The sequence below is a fragment of the Perognathus longimembris genome, chromosome 2 (assembly GCF_023159225.1).
Source record: "Perognathus longimembris pacificus isolate PPM17 chromosome 2, ASM2315922v1, whole genome shotgun sequence".
NCBI lineage: Eukaryota > Metazoa > Chordata > Mammalia > Rodentia > Heteromyidae > Perognathus > Perognathus longimembris.
The window spans coordinates 119996769-120015964 of record NC_063162.1 but is presented as its reverse complement, the minus strand read 5'-3'; the positions used below and the strand labels follow the sequence as shown (position 1 = coordinate 120015964).

At 48.0% G+C, this 19196-nt stretch overlaps 2 protein-coding genes across 3 annotated transcripts in view; one reads left to right on the top strand and one right to left on the bottom strand.

The window, feature by feature from the left end:
* Nucleotides 1–904: 904 nt before the first annotated feature.
* Dlx5 (distal-less homeobox 5) lies at nt 905–5250 on the top strand. Of its 2 annotated transcripts, none has more exons than XM_048337893.1 (3): nt 905–1453; nt 3276–3460; nt 4562–5250. In XM_048337893.1, the coding sequence occupies exons 1-3, from the start codon at nt 1099–1101 to the stop codon at nt 4889–4891; spliced, it is 870 nt and encodes a 289-aa protein (XP_048193850.1). In that variant the 5' UTR covers nt 905–1098; the 3' UTR covers nt 4892–5250. The 2 variants fall into 2 exon arrangements, with proteins under 2 accessions (XP_048193850.1, XP_048193851.1); XM_048337894.1 differs by having other exon boundaries at nt 1099–1453; nt 3358–3460; nt 4562–4618.
* A 10358-nt stretch (nt 5251–15608) lies between these two features.
* The window catches only part of Dlx6 (distal-less homeobox 6), a 4091-nt gene continuing 503 nt past the window's right edge, over nt 15609–19196 (bottom strand). Inside the window, exons 2-3 of the mRNA XM_048337892.1 lie at nt 17749–17942; nt 15609–15895 (exon numbers count right to left, since the gene is read on the bottom strand). Of these exons, the coding sequence (XP_048193849.1) occupies nt 15644–15895; nt 17749–17942 (446 nt within the window). The 3' untranslated portion in view covers nt 15609–15643. The remainder of the gene's footprint in view (nt 15896–17748; nt 17943–19196) is intronic.

Here is a 19196-nt window from a genome sequence, read left to right as displayed (position 1 = left end):
ACATACTCTCTATTCTAAATAGAAGAGCCCAGCAATGAGAATTTAGACATCATTAGGTAATATTTGAGAAGAAATTGGTGATTTTAAAAAGTCACTGTAGAGGGTAGAGTTGCAGGAACCCTGCTGTTAACAACTGAATGGGCACCTGCATTCTTGAGCATCCTAACACAGCCCTGTCTGATACTTGTCTCCTGCAAAAGAAGTGCTTTGCTGCAAATTTTATGTTTCCCAAACTGCTAGTTTCAACACCAAAAAAAGTTGAAACAAACTTGCTCCCCCAAAGTAGACATGTAGAAAGCGAGAGATATGTGCATGTGTGTGCGTATACTGGTCTCTATTCCTGCTCCCTATCATCTTGCATCCCTTTACCTGTCTCCCCACTTCAATATCAGTGCTCAAGTCAACCCTTGCCCTTGGTAGACCCTGTGGAAGCAGGAAAGTAGGAGCATGAAAAGCGTTTGTCAGCCTCATCCTTCAAACATGCACTCTTGAGGCTATTCCCTTGGAACATATTGTCTCCAGATACCGCAGAAACTGGGTATTGAGGCTTCTGTGTTGTTTTTGGTACTCACTAAAAACACATTGACCCCCTCCCCCAACAAGCAACACCACACACACACACACACACACACACACACACACACACACACACACCCTCCTCCTCCTCCTCCTCCTCCTCCTCCTCCTCCTCCTCCTCCTCCTCCTCCTCCTCCTCCTCCTCCTCCCCCCCTCCCCTCTTTTAAGCAATGCTTTGTTGTGCTAAAACTAGTTGGACGAGTTAGGGTGTTTCTGCTGCTACCGAGGCCCTGGCCAATGGAACCCGATCCACCCCGCTGTGCGTAAGCGCGCAATTAAGGATTTAACCAAGGCCGTGCTGCGCCTCAGCCAGCAGTCAGCCTGCCGGAGACCGAGCGTCCAGGACTCCCAGCCTCCTCCTCGCCGCCGCCGCAGCCTCCTCCTCCTTCTCTCCTCCTCCTCTTCTTCCTCCTCCTCCCTCGCTCCCACAGCCATGTCTGCTTAGACCAGCACAGTCCACAGCCGACTCGGGCAGCAGTCGCCGCCACAGCAGCAAGGACCAGCGGCCGCGTCCTGTGAGCAATGACAGGAGTGTTTGACAGAAGAGTCCCCAGCATCCGATCCGGCGACTTCCAAGGCCCATTCCAGACGTCTGCAGCCATGCACCACCCGTCTCAGGAATCGCCAACTTTGCCCGAGTCGTCAGCCACAGATTCCGACTACTACAGCCCCACGGGGGGACCCCCACACGGCTACTGCTCTCCTACCTCGGCTTCCTATGGAAAAGCGCTCAACCCCTACCAGTACCAGTACCACGGCGTGAATGGCTCCACCGGGAGCTACCCCGCCAAGGCATACGCCGACTACAGCTACGCCAGCCCCTACCACCAGTACGGAGGCGCCTACAACCGCGTCCCAAGCACCACCAGCCAGCCAGGTAAGGAGCGAGCAAGGGCGGGAGGCAGAGACGGGGGTAACCAGGACTCCCAGGGTGAGAGATCGGGGGCAGTGGGTGGGGGAGACATGTGGCCGACTGCAACTGAAGAAGAACCCAGAGAAAGGGATGGGGAGGGGGGAGACTGGACTGCAAACGAGAGAGACCTCCAGGGTGGCGGTTTAGGGAGTCTTGGTGGAAGCACCCTGCAGAGGTTCAGACTAAAGTCTCTTCTCTCTCGCACCCCTGGGGTCCCCTAGCCGCCGGATTCTAAGCTTGCCAGACCAGAAATCCCGCTAGGCTGGAAAAAGGGTGGGAGTGAAGAGAGGAATCAAACAGCCCCAGTGGTGTTTGCGTAATAAAAGGGAGATTAGTCGGAATATTTAGTGAGCGTGCTGAGTTGGAGCGAGTAAGAGTAGTAGGCTAACTCAAAGACTCCTTCGGGATTAGCGTGGGGACCGCCACCAGCCCGCGAGGTGCGGATGCCGGGGAAGCGCGCGGTTTGGGGTGGGGGGTTGGGGAGCTGTAGTCTCCACTAGAAGAGCTAGCCCAGAGCTTTAGGAGCTATCCGAGGCATTCCCAAAGACAAAAGGCCATGGAAAGTGGAGGAGGGTTGCTGAAAGTTCATGATGTTGGGGGGATTTTTCCCCTCCCTCTATCTTCATAGATGCCTAACATATATATCCCACCTCCTTCTTTTTGTTCACTTTGAAACTTACTTGCAGAGTTTAAAGGGTTTAGTGAGCTTGGGCGGTTAAAACGAGGCATGAGGTCTCCGTGGAGAGATTTTACTGGTAGAGTTTGATCTCTCCCCACCAGCACATTAATAAGCCTTCTAATATTAGCATCCCCTACTCTGGTGGAATGGAGACCGCAGCCTTCATCCTCCACCCTTTCTCTCCTAGAAGCTGGACACACACACACACACACACACACACACACACACACACACACACAGCTCTCCACCCCTTCCAGACATGTAGTACTTTGGGAGAAAGGGACATGTGGCCACAGGGCATGTTTGTCAAACACTGGTTCAGCACGTCGCCCCCCACCTCCGCCACAGTCTCCATTTATGACAGTGAGAAATTCATCCAGACCTGCCTCCCCCTTGCTACGAAAACACCCCCGCCACTGATTCCTTTTGAACGTGTGACTCTTGTTGAACTTTAAAAGAGAGCCCCATTCCTTTCTCTGTCTATATTTTGTGTATAAGTGGATTTTTTTTTGGCCAAGAACATATTAAGTCTATTTGTAAAAGAAACCAGACACATCTGTGCTCTCGCAGATCTGCAGTGAGATTATGGGGCTGCATAATCGGCTCTCTGTCTGCGGCGGCCCGACCGCTTGCTGCTGAAGTGAAGGAGCAGTTTGCTTGTGGGTCTTTGAACTTTGGAGACCTCGGTTAGCGTCTTCCCTGCCCAAGCGACTGGCCTCTGCGGGCGCCCGAGCAGACGACCGAGCGGGATCATGGCCGGGCCTCCTCGCTTGAAACCCTGGGAGGGACTGCAAAGCTCACCCCTTCAGACAAGCAGGAGAGCACAGGGTGGGTGCAACAACAACTAGGAACCCCTGAAGGATTGAATTCTGGAAATACTGACCTGAATGAACACAGTAGGAATTAATCAGACTGCCTGGGTCTATCACTATTTGAGGAAGGAGCAAATTTCTCGGGTTTTGGAAAAATCAAAGGTAGTAACGTGGGGGAAACGAGAGTAAAGACTAGACGCTTAAGACCAATCTCAAAGATTGTATTTGAAGGCCTTTCAGTAAAGGGAGCGTTGTCTCCTTACAATCGCTAACCTAGTGTGTTTTGATTATTCAGAAAAAGAAGTAGCCGAGCCCGAGGTGAGGATGGTGAATGGCAAACCAAAGAAAGTTCGTAAACCCAGGACTATTTATTCCAGCTTTCAGCTGGCCGCGTTACAGAGAAGGTTTCAGAAGACTCAGTACCTCGCCCTGCCGGAACGCGCCGAGCTGGCTGCCTCGCTGGGACTGACGCAAACACAGGTAAAGCCTGCCGCCGCCAGGTTCCAGCCCCACCTTGCCTGGGAGCCTGGCAGGGCCTTCGCGGTTCGGTCCCAACTGACGGGGGCCGATTCGCTACAACTCTGGAGAAACTCCCAAAGACAAAGCCACCAATCCCTGCGCCTTTCCCCTCCATTAGTCAGTTTTTGCAGCTTCCGACTTGGGAACAGTAAGCACTGAATTTGGAGTTAGTCCCGAGAGATGCCCCTAAATCGGGACTCCCTAAATAGTTTGAGGTGGGAAGCCCATTTCCTAGATTGCAAGCAGGGAGGATGGTTTTGAGACACTGGTTTCCTACCCCGACCCCCCCCCCCCCCCCCGTCCCCCATGCGAAGCCATCCTGGAGTGAGCAGGAACCGATGGTCTCGGGGCACGCTGAGGCCGAGAACGACGCCTCTGGCCCGAGACACTCCCAGGATCTCTTCCAGATCCCGCCGCTTTAGGCAGCCGCAGCTTGAGGGTCGCGAGGAGGGGGGCGCTGTTGGACGGGGAAATCTTCCCATCGCTCCGACTACAACCGGCTGGGGCCCTGAGAAGCACAAAGAATGTTTAAGTCACCGCCCTGAGCTGCAGGCGGATTCGGGGCCCCGCCGAACTGAGCCCAATGAAAGGACTCTAGGAGGAGGTTGGGAAATCGCACCTCTTTCTATATACCCGTGTGTACTGAGTCGGGGCACCGGGTCCCCGAAGGGCTCAGGCCAAGGTTGGGGGTAGACAGATGGTCCCCACCTCAAGTTCCTTGCGCCCCGCTCAGGCCTACAAGAGCGGACTTTTTACGCACCGCGTCTGAGCTTGCCCTTCCCCCAACTCACTCCCACCCAGCCGGAACAAAAGACCAAATCCAGGGTCGCACTCGGGGGTGCTGACTGAGCCCACCTGGACGCCCTCTAGGGCTGGCGCCCCCGGCTTCTGCCGCAAGTCCTACTCCTTGCTGTTGGTGGCCAGCTTCTGAGAGACGCCCGGGTCAATCTGCCTAGGGCTTTGAAGATGCCTCCCGTTCAATTGCTGTCCCAGGGAAGGCGCGGGCGACCTCAGAGTGTCCGGGTAACATGTGCCTTTGTTCCCCCTCCTCCCCCCACTCAGGTGAAAATCTGGTTTCAGAACAAAAGATCCAAGATCAAGAAGATCATGAAAAACGGGGAGATGCCCCCGGAGCACAGCCCCAGCTCCAGCGACCCTATGGCGTGTAATTCGCCGCAGTCTCCAGCTGTGTGGGAGCCCCAGGGCTCTTCCCGTTCTCTCAGCCACCACCCTCATGCCCACCCTCCGACCTCCAACCAGTCCCCTGCGTCCAGCTACTTGGAGAACTCAGCTTCCTGGTACCCAAGCTCAACCAGTTCAATCAATTCCCACCTGCCGCCGCCTGGCTCTTTACAGCACCCGCTGGCGCTGGCCTCGGGGACTCTCTATTAGATGAGCTGCTCTCTTTCGCTCTCTTTTTTGGGGGGACTACTGTGTTTTGCCGTTTTTTTAAAAAAAATCATAAAGAAAAGAATTCATTTGGGGAAGTTTCGAAAGTGCAAACAAAAATGATTCATGTGTAAAGCTTTTTTTTTTGCATGTAAGTTATTGCATTTCAAAGGACCCTCCCCCCCTTTTTTTTACCAACGAACTTTTTTGCGCAACTGTGGACACTATCAATGGTGCCTTGAAATCTATGACCTCAACTTTTCAAAAGACTTTTTTCAATGTTATTTTAACCGTGTAAATAAGTGTAGATAGAGGAATTAAACTGTATATTCTGGATAAATAAAATTATTTCCACCATGAAAGCAGAATAACTGGCTAGTGACATTATATGCAGGCAATTTAAAAAGAAAAATATTCTCTGCTGGGATCCGAGGCTAAAATGGGCATGCTGAACTCATGGCTGCATATACAAATATATATCTGTATATGTGTGTGTTGGATACTGTATTTTATGTCTATTTAACATGTTTGGCCTCTTTATAGTACTGTATATGTTTAGGTGTTTACCACGAAAACAGTTAGATAATGTTGTTTAAACCCAACTGTCTCAGGTGGAGCATAGTAGTAGAATCTTAATACATCATTCCCACCCTGTGTGTGAGTAAGAAGACAACAGAAATCCCTCAATAACCCCACTGAATTCTAAGCTCAAAGCAATTATGGTGGAGAACTGCACCCCCCCCCCATTGGCCTGTGTATTGCCAGAGCAATTAGACAAATTACACTCCCTTCAAAGGGAGCTTCCAGAGATGAGAAAAGGAAAGAAAGAAAGGAAAAGAAAAGGAAATGTCCTCTTTCTCTCCTATTATATCTCCTTTTTAAATCTAAATGGTTTGGGCATGGCAAATGGTATACAGCTTTATAATTTTTATATGTATCATTATAAATTTGACCAAGTTCTCTCAGAGATAGGAAAATCACCACAGAAAACAATGGTAGATTTAAATTAGTAGGCCAATCAAGGAATATTGTGTGTGTGTGGGGGGGGGGGGAATCTTTTCCTTCAAGAAAGGTATTGCCAGGAAAAGGAAATTCTGTGGGGAGAAAAGGAAGGTTTTTAGCTCTGTATGTTTTATTTCATATGAAATGTTTTATATATATGTATATATATATATAGTTCCCTGATTGCTTTTACATAAAACAGTTGGCAAGATCAGATCTAAACTATGGAAAATAGAATCTGCTTGCTTGCTGGGATTTCTTCTTTGTGAAGCTTTCTATGGGACAGACATGAAGGACTTGCAGCCAGTATGGCCTATGTCATATTTTCCCATTTCAGCATATAGATATCCATAGTATAAGCAGATCTGAAGCAGTCCAGAGCAGTGGCCCCAGGCATGAGTTGTAGTTGTTATTCTGGCTGACTGTCCTTAAGAAATCAGCCTGAGTATACTCCCTTAGGATACCAAGAGAACTCCTCTGTTGGAAATTACAAGATGCATGAGAAATATTTTACAGCTAGGAAGTCAGCAGCAATAAAAGTGACAAAAGAGGCTTCGTATGGGAGGGGGATTAGAACATAAAAAATTACATCCTGTCATCTGAGGATTTCTGTAAAGGTTCTTCCAGGGTGGGGAGACAAGACCTGAAAAGGCACGCTGTGTGCCTGGAGGGGAATTGCTCTCTCTCTCTCTCTCTCTCTCTCTCTCTCTCTCTCTCTCTCTCTCTCTCTCTCCTCTCCTCTCCTCTCCTCTCCTCTCCTCTCCTCTCCTCTCCTCTCCCCCACCTCTCCCAATTCTGTTCTCACCAGAAGAGATTAGAAGCACCCAGTTTGGAACTATTTGAGCCTTGGGAAGTCGTTGGTGCCCGTCTATGGTCAGCACCAAAGGGAGGGGGTGATTGCAAACCCCTCTTACTTCCCCAACAGATGAGCTGCCCCATCTTGCTATATTCCCTTTCCGATACCTACTCTAATAGTGCAGAAATGCTCAGGGGCTGGGAGCTCTGGGGGAGGGCAATGAGAACAGGGACATTGTTTTGTTTTAGGTACTGGCATAGACGTGGAAAGTGAAAGAAATGAAGGTATCCATTTTCTTCTTTTCTTTCATTGATTGCAAGGAGTTCAGTAGTTTTCATTACACGGAAAGCCAGCGCCTTCTGGCGACTCTAGCTGCGAGAAATACCTCACTTGCGGTTTGCAAACTCCAGGCTATCCGCAGTGCAGGTTCTCTCCCTGCCCAAGGGTGCAGTGTTTCCGAAGCCTGGTGGGGGTAGGGGTGCACCCACGGCACACCTCTCCACCCACAGGTTGCCTGAGAGTGTCAAGAATGCGCTTTGAACATGCTCTTTTCCTCTTCTGTACATAAGAGGGCAGTTTTGGTTGTTGATGTTGTTTTCAGCTTTCGGTCACCTCCCAGCCCCCATTCTTGAAGGGAAATGGGGCTCCCTTCACCGTTTCCAACCACCAGGCACTGCGGAGCTGAGGGAAGGGCCGGTCCGGAACCTTGGCTGGGGAGAAGAGGGAAGCTCTTTTAATAATCACCCTCTACCCTTAGCTTTGACATTGTTAGGGACATTCAAACCTAGTGGCAGAGCAGCCAGGCCAAGGGCACGAGGACCCAGGTTTGGACCCAAACTTAGATTCCTTCCCCCGTGCTAACCTCACTTGTTCCACTTGCAGTAGGCCACTTCTCGCGTGGTTTAATTTTTTTTAACTTTGGTTCAGAAGCGGTGAACAAAAATATTCTGGCAAGTGAGTCCACAACGTGCTTTCCCTGGCACCACGGGGATTCTCCCCGGGGAACTTAACTCCCTGCAGTCCCGCGCCTAAGGATGTAAAAATAACAGATCCTCAGCAAAGTCTAAAAATATCTGTGATGTTTCTTGCACGCGCCTTCCCTCCCACCTTCCCACTTTCCCTCCATTGTTTCATCCTAGATCTAAAATATGTGTACCACTCCCCCAGAATATTCCCAGACAGGCCGACCCCACGCTCCCTCTGTCTACACTTTCCGTCCTCGTTTGCCCAGCACTCAGTCTAGTGCTCCCAAGATAAATCCTGCCCACTCCCAGGTTATTTTTTTTAATTGTGGCCACACACACACACACACACACACACACACACACACGACCTTTGGACCACCACCTCCTCCATCTTCAGATCTCTTTAAAAAACCCAGGAGGCCCAGGGCAAGCTGGCCAACCCAGCGATTCCTTGGGCCCTGCCCTCCCCCCCACCCCCCCTCCCCCGTTCTCCAGTAGATCAGATAAATTAGCCTTTGTTTGAGGCTTGGGTTGGGCCAGGCGGAATTCTGCCCCGTTTCCCCCCTTTTTCCTGGCTGCCACCTCCTTGTGGGACAACAGGCGGCCTGGGGATCCGAGAGAAGCCGCATTCCTGTGGGTGCCAGGCGGCTCCAGTGCTGAGCCACAGGGCCTGAGACACACACAGAGGAACCCGCAGACCTCGCTGCCCTTGATCTCTTTCAGGCTCTTTCGTTCTCTCTCCACCGAGGCATCCACGCAGGAGCCAGTCCACCCACAGTCGAATCCACCCAGGGCTCTGTCTCGAGTAGGAAGGCGTTGACTCACACAAAGATGTACTCGCACCCTCTCCCAGTGACACAGGCCAGGCTAACATCTCCCCCGCCCATGCCAGTCCTCTTTCTCCCGCCCCTTATCCCACAACCCCAGACGCGCCGGCGAGCCTCCACTGGCTCCTTTGATCCCACCGGACGCCCCACGGCTAGCGACGTCCAGGCTGCTGGGTCCTGGGAGATACCCACAGCCCGCCAAGGCCAGGCAGCTCGCGCAACCTCCCGCTAGTGCCCGACGGAGCTCCCTCCAGCCTTGACAGGGTTGAGTCTCCGCAACTCCAGCTTCCGAAGCGCACGGGTTTCTCGCTAGAACACTGTGGCCACCACTCTGGGGCTCAGGGCTTCTTTTATTGGGGATTGGGGCGGGGGAGGGAAGGGACCTTTAGGATTATTTAAGCACCCCTTTCCTTTTCCGTCCTCGCAACCCCTTGGATCGCGCGCCTCCCAATGGCCACTGGGATCTCGCCAAGCTAGAGCTCCCCAACCCTCCTGGGAGGCACACCCTGAGGGCAATAGCACTTGGGCATCTCTGGGAAGAGCGCCAAGTGAAGTGGATCAGCTTGTGGTCACCCCTCTTCTCCACCCTTAAACACTCCCCTGAGCGGATGGACAGAGGTTCCTACCCACCCCGAGGCTGGGGAAGGGGCTCTGCGGCTTGCTCGGGTCCTCCGCTCCCTCCCAGGTTACCCACAAACTTTGCACGTGGTACTTGGTTTCTTAGCGAACTTTAGGCCTTGAAAAACGGTTCAAATAGCAGTGGCACATGTGGGATTGGTTAAATCTTTTCTACACAGCCTTGTCTCCCCCTCTCGTGCCCCCCCCTCCACCGCCCTTGGTGGTTGTTTTTTTTTTTTTGCCCATGATAGGGTTTGGGTTTTTCAGTTGTGCCAGGCAGAAAGTGTACATTATATCTACTGCCTGGGATATGGAGGGTTTACTTCAGGGTGGAGAAACCTTTCCGTTCAATCATCCAGGGCTACCGACTGCAATGTAATAACCTGTTTTATAGGTCAGGCTCTCGCCGTGTAGATAGAAACTGAGGGAATTTACATGAATCTCTCTTGAAAGGAGATGAGAGTCCTGTTTTGTAGCAATTAAACGTTTCTGCTCTTTTGTTTGCTTGGACTTCGTATTTACTTCTAATTTATGGGGATCCAAAGGAGTCTTTTGCCAAAAGCACATGTATTATTGAGTCTGTTCCACATCCTAAACCAAGATTTATATAAAACCGTGAAATACCACACATTACGACCTTTCACCACAGGAAGGGAAAAAAATGGCTTCATAACATCATTCCACACACGCTCAGGCGGGCGCACGTGCGCGTGCACACACACACTCCCTCCCTCCTGGTTTCAGTAACAATTCTCTGTGGAAATCCACCATACACAGTCTATTTTTTTTAAAGAAGTGGGTGGGGGTGAAGGATGGTAAACAGCTCCTAAGCGATGATTTATTTTAAAGCTCCCCCCCCCCCCCACACCTCAAGGCGTGAAGACAGAAACTGCTACTGGAAGCTTATTGTGATCCAATGTCTATTTTCTGCCACTTGCCATTTGCAAGGTGGGGATGGGGCGGGAGAGGCATGATATGGATTCAACTTTCATCTCTAAACGAGGGTCACTAAACAGGAGACATTTCATTATTGCCCTTAAATTCACAGGCACTAGAAAAGCCTGCTTGCCACCCTGCAGAGTGGCCCGGGTTGGGCAGCTCCTGGGTCTATAAGGTGGTGAGAAGGAGGGAGAATCATCATATATTGGCTTATAGGCTAGAAATGATGCCTAGGAAATTCTCTGCACTCATAGTGGGGAAAAATTGAACTCCTGGGGGGTATCAGAGCTCTGGATAGCCTTGCCCAGGAGGTCCCCACCAGGATCCAAAATTAAGCTGGATCTTCAATAGGTCAGGATTCATCTTTCTAGGAGCAATAGTGAGAATCCCTGGAGGGTTTCGACTCTAGGACCTGACCAGTCTCTTACCATCTCTCCAGCTTCTCTCATTCTAACTCTCCCAACCCAAGTTTCTTTGGTCCTCATATATTTTAAGGAAAATGACCTTACTCTTTTGAGGTAAATATTGTGAACTGTGGCAAAAAAAAGCAGATAGACTGGTTTATGGGCGGGGGTGGGGGGAGCACAGTGTCGATTAATAAAAGTTAATGATGGGATTAAAAGCAATAGCTAGCCAAGCTGATTAGAGAAGACAGCTTCCTAGTTAGCAATATTTAATTAGCAGCAATTAATACATTTTTTTTCTGCTGACATCCTCTAGGACTCTCCATGACTTTTTTTCACTGTGAAAGTGAGTAGAGAGATGGAATGCTGGAACACTTACAAGCACCCAGGGCGTTTTGCTCTGATGACAAGAGAGATTGCAAATTCATTTAAGAAAATGTTCATAAACAAGTGACAGACTGCACTCTAAGGCAGCTTGGGGGAAACAATGGTGAAACTGACAAATGTCTTTGCTTTGGGGGAGGGACACTTTTCAAAAGTAGGGAAATCTTTGGGGGTGAGGAGAAAGACAGGAAGTTAAAAAAGGAAGAAGAAAAAATTATTTCAGTTTCCAGGCAGCAGCAGACACAGCAGCCCTTGCAAACACATCAGCCCTGCTCTATTGAAGATTTGGACACGTAATGCTTCAGACCACTGATTTGCTATTTTCTTAATTCCCGCTCTTCTTTTTCCATATGAATCAAACAGTCTTTTGTCCTTCAGGGTTTGATTTGATCGCTACTGTTCACATTTCACTTTTGTATTTTCCTCTTCCTATACCATTACTCATTGAGTGCCCCGTGAAATTACAATCGTACATTTTCAACTCAGCAACCCATTTGCAGTGCAAAAATAGGGTCTAAATAATGGCTGAATTAGCCCTACTGGACAGTTTCAGATGTAACACTCTGTAATAATTATATTGCAGGCTGGATTAGGATGCTATTATCATAATCTGGACGTTTACAATTATCTGTAATTTGCAAAGATGCGCCAGGTCTTGATTACAGCAGTTTTTTTTTTTTTTTGTATCACGCTAACCATCACTAAACAGTGACAGTAATAACAGCTAATTTTGCTGGCAATATAAGAGGTGCTGGGGTGTGCAAACAATTTCACACCTGGATGTGCTCACTCAACCAAGAATATAGAGAAAGAGCTTCTGCCCTGAGACTCAGAAAAATATTCTCCTGTGCTTCGGTTCAGTATAGATTTCTAGACTCTGATCATTGCTTAAGAGATATTCACTGGGGTAAGTTTTTATTTCTTAAATACTTCAAGGCACACTCTCTATATTATCTCTTATCACACTTTTCAAGCTATGTTTGTTGCTGTATGTTCCGTGCATTACAACTTTGTTTTATATGTTTGTTTTCTTCTAACTGTAAAAGAGTTGTTCTGATGAGTACGATGATTTTGATGAGAATGGGTTCGTTGAGAACCTGATTTGTCTGTATTGCTTTCGGTGCGGTTGTTATGTTTAGTGAAGCTTGTGACTGGAGATTGGGAAGGGGACCAAGTTTCTGCAAGGTTGTGGAAGGATCCTGAGGTTCCAAGTTTAAAATCTATTACAAAAATTTGATTCTCAGTTACTAGGTGAATCCATTGAGCCCTACTTATGACCATGAGTTTAGGTTTTGAGGTATCAAAAAATCAAAAGTCTCAACTCTGCTTTAGAATTACAAGTATTCGGACCTTGGCAAATGCAGGTGTAGTCTGAATCTCTGCACTTCACAGCCCCTTGGGCACCTTTCCTTTAGCTGGGGGAAAGCTACCAAATAATTGGCATCCGAACCTCTTCAAGGCTGCTGTATAGAGCCTTTGCCTCAAATGTATTGTGGGGGGGGGGGGCGGTGGGGGAGCATTCAGATCTTGAAATTTATGACCTGCTTAACCCGAATGATGCCACCCTAGGGTTGGAAGGGCATGATTGGCTGGGATGCAGAATGGAAATGTAAAGCCATGGAACCTATCTGGTTTAGGAGGACTAGCCAAGGAAGACTAGCAAGGAACGGTGCAGTTCTATCTATAGATGACGCTGTTTCCCGATTCTGATGGCCTTATAAGCTGCTAGGAATGTTAAATGTGAAAGCTTGAGAGATTTCTGGCTTCCTCCCTCCCACTGCAGAAAAGCCTTTCTTCAGTGGCTGTAACCTTTGGACTAAGTTATGTCAAGGGATGATAAGATGCTTATTGGTACCTAGGAAAAATTGTCTCCATCACTCTTACACACCTCACCTGACACCTATTGTTCTCTCTATGTGTCTCCATCTCTGTCGCTCTGGTCCCTTTCTCCCTCTCTCTGTTTTAAGAAGGGAAATAAGGTAAGAATTTGGCTTGGAACTGGAATTCCTAGGAACACCTCCTAGGAAGTTTGGATGTGAGGAAGTATAGTAAAGCAAGAAGACTGGGCTATGCCCTTTGCCACACCCCTCCTACCAATCTCTCTCTAGGGAATCAGTTTACTATGGGGTCAATACATTTTAAAGAGTGAAAATATTAACCCTTAAGTTTCAGATGATCCAGAGGAAACCCAGCTCAAAGGATAGTTCTAGGGAGACTTGGATGAATTTGTTCAATTAAAATCATGTCAGGGTATTAAAAACATTCTACAGATGCATCCACAACACCTCCGATATGTGAACATATATGTGATACCTTTGCTGGATTTCAGAATTCTATGCACTTACAGTGGTTTGGTATATATCTTGTGGATTTAAAAAAAAATAGTGTTGGTTTCGATGTATGGTAGCTTTCCCTCTAATGTAATTTGAATAATTCAGCAAAGCCCCACTACCAGCTGTACTTCTGCAGCCTCTTCTATTCTTTTCAGCATTATAATTTTGGTTAATTTTCAATTTTAGGTCCTACGTCTCTGCAATTTGTGTATGAATAACAGAATAATTTCCCTCTTTTGTTTCGCCTTTCCTGTTCCTGAATCTAAATAAAGATGGCTTTTTAGTATTAAAAGTGGAAGAAAATTACAGGTAATTATCTTTGACGGTAAAAACGCTGTAATCAGCGGGCTACATGAAAAATTACTCTAATTATGGCTGCATTTAAGAGAATGGAAAAAAACCTTCTTGTGGATAAAAACCTTAAATTGTCCCCAATGTCTGCTTCAAATTGGATGGCACTGCAGCTGGAGGCTTTGTTCAGAATTGATCCTGGGGAGCTACGAACCCAAAGTTTCACAGTAGGAAGGGGAAAAAAGAAAAGAAAACATTTTTCCTAATGTAACAATGCGAATGCTAGAAAATGACAAGACTGATCGGTTTTAAACCATTCTGAAGACTGACTGAGCGTGGAAGTTGCTCAACAAAAAAAGGAACGGGTATATTGGTAAGTAGTCTTTGCTTTGTGTCTAATTATAGTGACTGTCCTTTTGCACGACTGTATGTCGCTGTCATTATATGGAGCACTCTGAGTATCTCTATTGACTTCTGATAAATGGCTCAGTGGTTTCAGGGTTCATAATTTGAAGGATGCCCAGGTCTGTAGCCATTAATTCTCACAGTATGGGGCTTCCTGCTTGTATGACGAAAGGACTTTTCATTTTCTTTATTTCTTTGCTTTCCACAAGATCGGAAGGATGTGCTTCTTGCAGGATAGGACATTTTTCCTACCTAGCTAGCTTGCGGTGGGTTTCAAATAGTAAGGAGACAGAAATTGTTCATTTTGCTTGTTTTCTGTTTTTTAAATTTCTTTCCCACTTTTATGCCAAAGAGGGAAAAACTGTTTCCAAAGGCAAATACAGCTGTATTATTTGGGGGCTGGAAGAGGGAAAAGGACCACCCTCAGTTCAGCACTAGAAACTATCTGATATCTAGAGGTTAATGTGAGGCTAGGTCATTCTAGCGTTTAAAAATATAAATGTATAGATATTACAACAAAAATTTAATATTTAAAAGCTGAGAAAACATCTATGTTTAATATTAAAATACTTAAGACAAAGGCTAGTAGTATAGACTGATATCTTCGAAAGCATTTGATGTTTCCATTTAGAGCTTCCCATGTTAGGAATAGGAATTATTTAGAAAATATAATGAGAGGGAGGAGGGAAGGGGAGAGAGACAGAGACACACAGAGAAAATATACAGGACACTCCCAGCGCTTTGTGGCTTTTACTCCATATATGAAAGAAGACAAAAACATACAAAGTATATATACAACTAAAATTCAACAATATATACAGAAATGTTGCTTGATATAAACGTCCCTATTAGCTTAGTGAATGCCACCAATTCACCCATGTAAGGTGTCAAAGCAATAGAATGGTGATGTTGGTTGCTTCCTCTGTCTTTCCGGATTCCAGTTTAGGGTTTGGGGGTATGGTAGGAAAAGAGCATTTTTCTTGTTGTTGTTTGTTTGTATTTTTAAATGAATCTTCATTCATGGTCATTGCATTGCATTTTGATAAAACATGCAGCGGTCTAATTTTACAGCGGATTTTCCTTTTTCTTTAGAAAAGGGCTGTTGTGTGAGGGTTTTTTCATTCTTTTTCTTTTCTTTTTTGTGTCAGTTTAGGGTTGGTAAATAAAAATAAAGGAGTCCAAAAGGCTTCTTTCCTCGTGTAATGTCTTAAGCTCATTAAAACAAGTAAAAATGCTGCCATGTTTGTGCAGATTCTTCTGGTGGGAAGGGGGAATGTCTTTTTTTTTTTTTTTAAGTCATTTTGATGGATATTCCTAAAGAGAAGAGGAGGCTCAGAGTGTGGATCCCAAGGGGTAAGGGAAAATATCCTTACAGGAGGAGTTCCCAAAATGCTGTCACATTCTCTCTCTCTCTCTCTCTCTCTCTCTCTCTCTCTCTCTCTCTCTCTCATTCTCTCCAGCTGTCTCTCTCAGATGCATGATTAGCTATAAAGATTGTTCAAGGAAAGGATAGAAAAGGGAAAAGAAATTAGTAGGAAGGAAAGAGGAAAGGAAGAAGAAATAAAATGGAGGAAAGGTAAGTAGGTATAAAAATTAGTTGATAGTGAGAAAAAGAGAGAGGGAAGAAAGAAAGGGGGATATGGTCGGAAAAGAGAGAGACCAGCTGGCTTCTGGCCACACGTACGAGAGTACTCCGAACCTGCTCCTTCGGCTCGGTTTGGCAGATGCAAGCAAATACCGGATCCTCCTTGTCTTGTTCAGACGTTCCCCTAGGCTGCTCCCTCAGACAACTCACATCATCTGTGGCCTCTGCATCGTGTCCTGGTGTGGTGAGGAGTACCAGTGCGAATAGCCCGGCATGTAGCTGTTGGGGGGCATACTGACGCCCTTGGCCGAGGCTGAAACGTCCCACACTGGAGGCAGCGCTGGCGAGCGCGGCGACAGGGCTGCCGAGCCCGGGAGGGGGTCGCTCTCATGAGGGTTACTGCCCTGCTTCAGCAGTTTCTTAAACTTAGAGCGCTTGTTCTGAAACCATATCTTCACCTGGAAGAAACAGCACTCATTAGGCCAGGAAAAATGGAACGGGTTCCTCTAGCATGACTCCAAGCTTAGGAAGCAATATTAAAAAAAAAAAAAAAAAAAGTACTGCAATGCCAAGAAGTCAAGTCCCCGCCTCCCTCCACCTCTTTCTAGCCTCTGCCACTCCTCCTTCCTCAACCTACTAGATATCTTGTCTGGATACCTAAAGTCCTGCTGGTCCTTGAGTTGGATACTAGCCTGGGTTTAAAACAACAGCATAAATGAGAATAAAATAAGGAAAACTTGAATAAGATAAGTGGATTCAAAGTTTGATGAAGGATTTGATGAAGGATCAAAGCCATGCAATTGAAAGCATATCATATGTCTGTCTTAACATTTTCCCAGCCCCCTCAAACGGGTACCTCTATGAATGTACATGAGCAAATGACTATGGAAAGATGAGAGCCTGTAAGTCTATAACCAAATACATAGAATAAATCTATGAATACAGTGTATGCACCATCTAGTATGTATGGAGCATCTGCTTTCAGATATAAATATGTCTCTATAATCCTGCAGGGATTAGGCATTGCACCTCCCCCCCCCATACACACACACTCCCTACTTTCTATGTTGCTTAGACAAACTGTAGTCAACAATCATCACAGGCTTGTTAGTGTAGTCACTAAAAGCTTCTCAAAGCTAAATGTGCATCAGGGAGCAAATTTGGACCAACTTTCCAAATGTACTGTATTTGAAGAAAGCAGTCCATGGTGCTGCTTCCTTTATCTTTACAATTCCTGGAATTTGTGTTTCCAGGAATAATACAAGTAAGTCACTGAGTAGCTGGAATCACTTCATATCAACCTCAACTATTTTCAGTGGCAAAATGGCAAGAGAGAGCAGGCTGAACACAAAAGAACTGAAAGAACATCTGTCTTAAGGCACCATTCCATCAGTCCCCAGCATTCATCTCATAAACCCTGAGTATCACCCACCTAGGATCCGAGGCAGTTGAATGAATCAACAAGGACAAAAACTGCAGGTGATTGCAACCTGGCTTTATAACCAGGGTTCTAACATACCTACCTAAACCCTTTTCAGTGAGATCTGAAATGTCCCATACATCTTCCAAATTAGTAGGCCCCAAGCACTTCAGCAACTGTTCTTATCTGTGGCTTTTTAACCAACTATAATTTGGACAGTATTTCTTTTTGATCTTCAACTCTGCCATGTCCCCCCACTCCAAACTCTGTACTCCTGGGGGAGGAGGGGATACCATAGCCTGCATGAACCAGTGTCATATGGTTTAACCACTGGGTTTAAAGCAGTCTTCAGAAAAAAAGTCCACCTGACCCATCCTTAGTACTGTTTGTGCACTGGTGCCTTTGTTGAACCTCATTGCAAACTATGCCTACCTGACTTGTACTCCCCATTGCAACTTTGTAAGTTTTCTTTCTATGTCAAGGAGTTGAAATTTTATTAGTTCCCAGGGCCCACAAAAAGAGTCCTTAAGATGGGCCTTATTTGGCTCACTGGCTGTTCATCTTTCTCTCCTACATGGTCGTTCATTTTCAAGTTGTTTTGCTCTGGAATAGGATTTGATTGATTTATATGATTTGTTCACGAAAGGATGCTAGACTGAGGTGGGGTGGCGGTAGGGTGGGGTGGATATGCACATCCAATCCAGTATTCCATACCAGCTCATTTATTCCAAACTGGGAATCCCGGTAAAGTGTGCAACTCGAGCAAAGGCATTTGTCATTAAGCTCCTTCTAGCCTTGGTTGACTAGGCCAAGAATTCCTCCTCAGGCGCTCCCTGCCCGATTTGCAAGCGGAGCCAGCATTCAGGGCTACACGGCCTTCCCGGGATTTACCTGTGTTTGTGTCAGTCCTAAGGAAGCTGCCAACTCGGCTCTCTCAGGAAGGGCCAGGTATTGAGTCTGCTGAAAGCGATGGTTTAAAGCCTGGAGCTGCAGGCTAGAATAAATGGTCCGAGGCTTCCGGATCTTTTTCCCTTTTCCGTTGAACCTGATTTCCCCGTTTTCAATCACTGTGGTTTTCTGTTGATCTGTAAGCAAATAACAGAGGAGCGATCGCCATGAAGCCGGTGCAGCTTGTCTCCCTGCGCGTGGCCAGGCCTTCGTCGGCTTTTCCCCAAGCCTAAAAAAGGGTTTCCTCGAAGTATTCCCAGCGCCTCCCTGAACTAACTCTCTTGGTCCACTGTGCTCGTATGTCCCCAGCGACTGGGTACGCTAATCCCTGGCCCTGCGTCTGCCCCTAATAATGTGCGGTGGCTGGACCAAGGAAGCCCTGAGTGAAACAGACGTCCTCGGCCGCAGCACTGGCGGCGTCCCGGGCTTTCTGGGGCGCGCGGCGCGATGAGGCATCGGTTCCCAGGGCGGAGCGGAGCTCCATTGCCTGTGGCTTCCCAGTGCCTGAAGCTGTATTGACCCAACCCAGGTGTTAACGCGTCCAGTTGACTAGATGCCACTAGTTCCCAACCTCGGAGCATCAGGGCCCCTCGACATAATAAAAAAGCCGCTGCAAAGTGATCCAAATCCTAAACAAAACCCAACCAGGGGCGCCCACTAGCCCCAGAGCAGACTGCGTCTCACCGGACAACTTTGTCCCCACGGGTGCTGAAAAACATGAGTCTTAGGTCCTCAGAATCGTCTCCAGGAACAAAGGCGCAGCCAACATTGTATGAAAAACCCAGAGGGAGGGGGCACAATCGGTGCTGAGGTAGTGGAGTGGGGGGCCACCTCAAAGTCTTCAGCAAAGAACCCGATTGTCACTAGTTTAAGCAGAGCCATAGGCCACGCCAGCTTCTCTGCGAGTCGCTGGGCACGCAAAGTAGGCCATTGCCTGCCCCAGCGTGGGCTGGGCAGCCACTATGCTCCCGGTTCCTGGCCCAGAAATGTCCCCAGTCCTGACAAACGAGGGTTTCAGCTCACAGGGAAAGGGCAAGGCAATGGGTGCACGGCCATTGGGAGAGCCTGGAGAGCGCAGTGAGGACCCACTAGTAGAGCCCAGCCTGGCGCCTGCAGTGCCTGGGACGCCTCGGGAACCGCACGAGTGAGGGGGGGGGGGGGCGAGGCGGGCCGCAGCGCGAGGGAGCCGGGGGTCCGGGACAGCGGGAAGGGGCCGCGTTGGGAGAGGCCGGCAGGCAGGCGCCAGGCGAGCGGGCGCGCACGGGGCCCGGCTGGGGGCGCGCCGGGCCGCCTGGGGGAGGGGGCCCGATAGAGGCCCCAGGCGTTGGGGAAGTGATCGGGGTGAGCGGGGCGGGCGGGCGGGGTGGGGGGCAGTTGGGAGGCGGGAGAAG